The sequence below is a fragment of the Elephantulus edwardii genome, unplaced genomic scaffold (genome assembly GCF_000299155.1).
Source record: "Elephantulus edwardii isolate Elephantulus edwardi_28Jun2011 unplaced genomic scaffold, EleEdw1.0 scaffold00083, whole genome shotgun sequence".
NCBI lineage: Eukaryota > Metazoa > Chordata > Mammalia > Macroscelidea > Macroscelididae > Elephantulus > Elephantulus edwardii.
The window spans coordinates 703,158-708,493 of NW_006399833.1; the positions used below are offsets into that span (position 1 = coordinate 703,158).

At 35.9% G+C, this 5,336-nt stretch overlaps 1 protein-coding gene across 1 annotated transcript in view; it reads left to right on the forward strand.

Moving 5' to 3' along the window:
• LOC102851004 (nik-related protein kinase-like) overlaps nucleotides 1-5,336 on the forward strand; it is a 288,384-nt gene that overhangs the window by 8,190 nt on the left and 274,858 nt on the right. Inside the window, 1 exon segment of the mRNA XM_006889937.1 lies at nucleotides 438-503. Coding sequence (XP_006889999.1) covers nucleotides 438-503 — 66 coding nt within the window.

Here is a 5,336-nt window from a genome sequence, read left to right on the forward strand (position 1 = left end):
TTGTGCGGGGAGAAGGGTGTAACAATGAATGAATGGAATCCCAAAATCTCTGTAGGTGTTCATTGAAATGAAAAATAAACAACCTAAATTTAAAAAAAAGAGAGATATCTAAAGAGCACTTCAGTAACAAGTAAATGAGCTTATTCGTGTTTTAATTCTTTTTCTAGTTAAAGAATATACTTCATCTTTACATTTTATATATATTTTGAACTTTATGATAATTCATTACGCTTAAAGGTCATACCAGCATTTCCTTTTTAAAAAATTACTATACTCTGTCCAGGGGATATTGTCACATAACGATTCTTCGGCTAAATCAGTTTTCTATTCTTCCAATGGAACGTCTAAGGGGAAAAGGCAAATTGTAAATAACATTCAAAATAGATGAATCTGTGTTCCCAAATAATATTAACAATTGTTTGTTCTACTTTTTGTAGGATCCAACTGGAATATTCTCATTGGAGAAAACCATTGGCCTTGGTACTTATGGCAGAATCTATTTGGTAAGTGGAATTAATTTTAATTAATAAGTGGTATTGATTTTTCATTTTTAAATCTTAACAATAACTGTGAGTCATAACATCACACTGCAAGTCAAATAATGTAACATACAAGTATCTCTTCCTGAGACATGAATTAAATAAAAACAGCACAACATCTATAAGAATTATTATTCATTACGACAAAAGGAAAGGTCAAATCTCTAAAGAACCAAATATAAGATCTAACATTAACTAGTGGAAAGGTAATAAAATTACCAATGAAGGGGAAAAATAACTAATTCAAATAATATCTGATCAAATGAAGATATAATTTCATTATATATTATATATAATGATATATACATATAATATATGCATATATTTATGTATAAATTACTTGCTTCCTCCCCTTCTCTAATATGGGGAATTGCCAGCAACTCTGCGGGAGGGAGATAAGCAATCAACTCCCCATGTAATTTACTGCCTCTGAAAACCCACTTGAGGGTCAGCTATTAATTAGTCCCAATTGATGGCACACAACAACAACAATCTTTTATAAAAGTTTTCTATAAATTCAGTATTCACCTTCACAGGCAGTATCATGATGGGTGGAGAGGAAATTTAAGCTGTCAACAGCTCTATCTTGCTTGGATCCACAATTAAGACCCTTGGAACGAGAAGTCAGGAAATAAGGAGATGCATTCCACCAGGAAAATCTGCAAATAGGGACCTTTCCAAATTATTTAGGAGTAGTGATGTCAGTTTGAGGACTAAAGTGCTTCTGATTCAGGCCATGGTCTTTCTGATAACTTGCTATGCATCTGAGAGTTGGACAATGAATAAGGATGACAGAAGAAGAATTGATGCCTTTGAGCTGTGGTGTTGGAGAAGAGTACTGAACATTCCATGGATGGCCAAGAGAACAAACAAATATATCTTGGAGATAGTACAGCCAGAATGCTCTTTGGAGGCAAGAATGATGAGGCTTCACCTCACATACTTTGGACATGTTGCTAGAAGGTGCTATTCCTTGGACAAGGACATGATGTTGGGAAGAGTGGAGAGTCAGCGAAGTACAGGAATACCCTCAACCAAGTGGATTGACACAGTGACTGCTGCAATGGACTCTTGTGTGTCAGGAAGTGTAAAGATGGCACAAGACAGGACTGGCTTCAGATCTTTTGTTCATAGGGTCACTGTGAGTCGTGCTCGACTCGACGGCACCTAACAACAACAACAACAATTTTTGTTTTAGATTGACCAAAGATCTTCTACGTATTGTTTATACACAGACATTCTACTGTATGCCCAGAGGAAGAATAGCCTGTCCCATAAGATTGAGAAAATATCAATTCCCCATATTATAGAGTGTGGAGAAGTAGTCAAAGTGACCAGGCTACCAAAATTTTACATCTTGGAAACTACATTTGACCAAAAGAGTCTTTTCTAATTCATATACCTAGATTTGAGGCAGTAACTTTAAAAGTTACACAAAAAATACATTACAGCTTCCCTCTCTCACTGTTGTCAAGTAGAAACTGATTCATAGCTGATGTTTCAGCAGGTTTTCAGGAGGCTGTGAGTTATATAAGAGGAGATCTTTCTCCATGGGCACCACTGGTTGATTTAAATTGGTAAAGAGGCACTGCTTGTAAGCCAGCAGCACAAGTCCCTATGGACTAGGCCATGAGAACTCCTTATAGCCTAATAGTATTACTAATATCATGCAGAGGTAACCTGTGGTTGCTGTGATGCTAAACAGTGTGACACTGATGTGTCAAATGCAATAATGTTTACCTGTGGTGGACAGTGTTTGTTGGAGCTACCCAATCAAAACAATCTAGGAAGCAGGAGTGACATCCATGTCCAAAATAGCTTGCCCCTAGAAACTCTATGAACTTAGAGAAATGAAAGTTACACAAGTGTTCAGGTCTTTTGTTCATAGGGTCGCTATGAGTCATCTACAACTCAATGGCACTTAGCAACAACAAAATTATGCAGAAAGGCCTTAAAAGTAGAAAAACTTTGAGTGACTATATAGAATATGTGAGAATAAAGATAATTAGTGGCAAAAGTGTTTGCCAACTATTTTGATCTTACTGTATGCAAATAAGGTGTACATCTACCTCAACTATATCACAGACGGGATTGTTAGTTTACATTTGTGTAATCTGGATCAGTTTTGCCACCTTATATTATAAATTGGAACCCTTAATCACTGTTGGTGGCAGTGTAAAATGATGCAACCACTATGGAAGGCAGTATGGTGATTTCTCAAAAAGTTGGAAATAGAAATATAATTTTACCCAGCAATTCCACTGCTGGAAATATATCCTGAAGAAACTAGAACTGCCACCCAAGCAGATATATGTATACCCATGTTTATTGCTGCTTTGTTCACCATAGCAAAGAGTTGGAAACAACCCAAGTGACCATCAACAAATGATTTGATAGAAAAGATCCGGTATGCTACAATTGAAAACCAAGGAACTCATGAAATATTATACAAAAAAGGTGATCCTGGAGGACATTATGCTGAGTGATATATCTCAGTTACAAAGGGACAAATACTTCGTTATGCCACTGTAATAAAGCAAGACTGACATGAGGGTTGGGTGGAAACTAAGAAAAGAGGGGATAAATAATGTATACTGCATGGAAACAGATGATGGGGAAAACTGTTTGAAAGGAATATATAATTAGGTATTATTTTCACGACAATGAGAGCTGTGTGGTGGAGTGACTGGGGAGGGGGATTTTATAATAATGAAAGTATTTTTTTTCTTTTCAAAGAGAAAAAACTGATGGAAGGGGTGGGCGGGGAGAAAATGTGCAACAATTATTGAATAGAAATTCAAAGTCTATGATCTTTTATTAAAATTTCAATTAAAAAAAGGGCAGAAAAAAGTTTCTATATCAAAGTTACAGAAACCATGACTCTACACATATTTCAATGATTAAGGGGTATGAATGTGTGTGTGTGCGCACATGTGTGTGCATTCTTATTATTATAAAGAAATATAGAGCTCCTCTACCTCTAGATTTTAGAAACAAAACATCAGTATAAAATTAAATAACAAGTAACTTTAAGTTAACTATCAGAACCTGGTTGCCATAAAAAATTAAGAAAAGCCAAGAGAGTGAAAAAGGTAAGTTGTGGATGACATTTTTCTTTCTGGAAAAATTCAGATTTTTTTTCAGGTATAGTATGGTTGGAATCAGGAGTGGCATCCTCTGGAAATTCTATGAACTTTGATAAATGATGGTAGTTCTAGAAAGGCTTCAGGCCTTTATGAGTCATGCTTGACTTGAAGGCAATCAACAACAACAACAATACATGTCTCCTAATCACTACCACAGTCAAGATTTTTAATATCAATCTTATTAAATGAATCAAATCTACTCTAAAATAAAAAGAGGTTTGGTATAGCAGTGGTAAAAGTGCTGGACTGCTGACCAAAATGTGCCTTTGTGAGAAAAAAGATCTGGCGATCTGCTTCCATAGATTCCAAACCAAGTAAAACAAATCAACTACTGTGGAGTCAATTCTGACTCTTGGCAACTCTCTACCATGTTTCCTAGGCTATAGATCTTTATGAGATGAGACTGACCATCTTTTTCTCAGGGTGGATAAAACTGCCAACCTTTTCTTTAGCAAAACATATGCTTTTATTTGTTAGTGTACTCTTTCTTGTAAATAACTTCCTCTAAAATTTCTTAAAGTACATGGTAGTGAATAATCTATCTCTGTATGGGAAAAATCCACTTGTGTGGCTGTGTTTTGTTTTTGCTGCTGGAGTATTTATCATGCTTGGAATTCTCTGAGTCTCTTGAATTTGTGGTTTAATGTATTTAATCATAATTGGAAGAGTTTATTAATTTCTATCTCTTCAAATACCAATTCTGCTCTACCCTCTTCTGGAAATTTAATTTCATATGTTAGGCAATTTTATGTTAGTAAGAAAGAAATGGAACCCATAAATATTGACATACTAGGTATTGGCGAAATGAGATGGCTTTGCATGGGACATTTTGAAACAGATGATTATATGATTTACTATGCCGGGGATGAAAAGGTGAGAAAGAATGGGGTTGGTTTCATAATTAAAAAGTCATTTCTAGATCCATCCTGAAATACAATGTGGTGAGCGACAGGATAATATCCATACACCTACAAGGAAGTACAATGAATACTACTTTAATTCAAATATATGCGTCAACAAATAGAGCCAAAGAGGAGGAAATAGAAGATTTCTACCACCTTTTGCAGTCAGAAATTCATCAAACATCAAACATGCAATCAAGATGCATTGATAATAATGGGCGACTGGAACGCAAAAGTCAGGAACAGGGAAGAAGGATCAATAGCTGGAAAATACGGGCTCGGTGAGAGAAATGAGGCTGGAAATAGAGTGATAGAGTTCTGCACATTCAATGATTTATTCATTGCAAATACCTTTTAGAAAAAACATAAACGCAGGCTATACACATGGATCTCACCTGATGGCATGCATAGGAATAAAATAGATTACATTTGTGGAAGACTCGGTGGAGAAGCTCAATATCAGCAGTGAAAACCGGGCTGGGTACTGATTGTGGGACAGACCATCAACTACTCATATGCAAGTTCAAGCTGTAGTTGAGGAAAATTAAATCAAGTCCACAGGAACCAAAATTTTATCTTAAGTCTATCCCACTCAAATTTCAAAACCATCTCAGAAACAGGTTTGAGGCCTTGAGCACCAATGAGCGTAGACCAAATGAGCTCTGGGAGGATATCAAGAAAATCGTCCGTGAAGAATGCAAAAGATCATTACAAAGGCTGAAAAAGAAAAGACCAAGAAGGATGTCAGA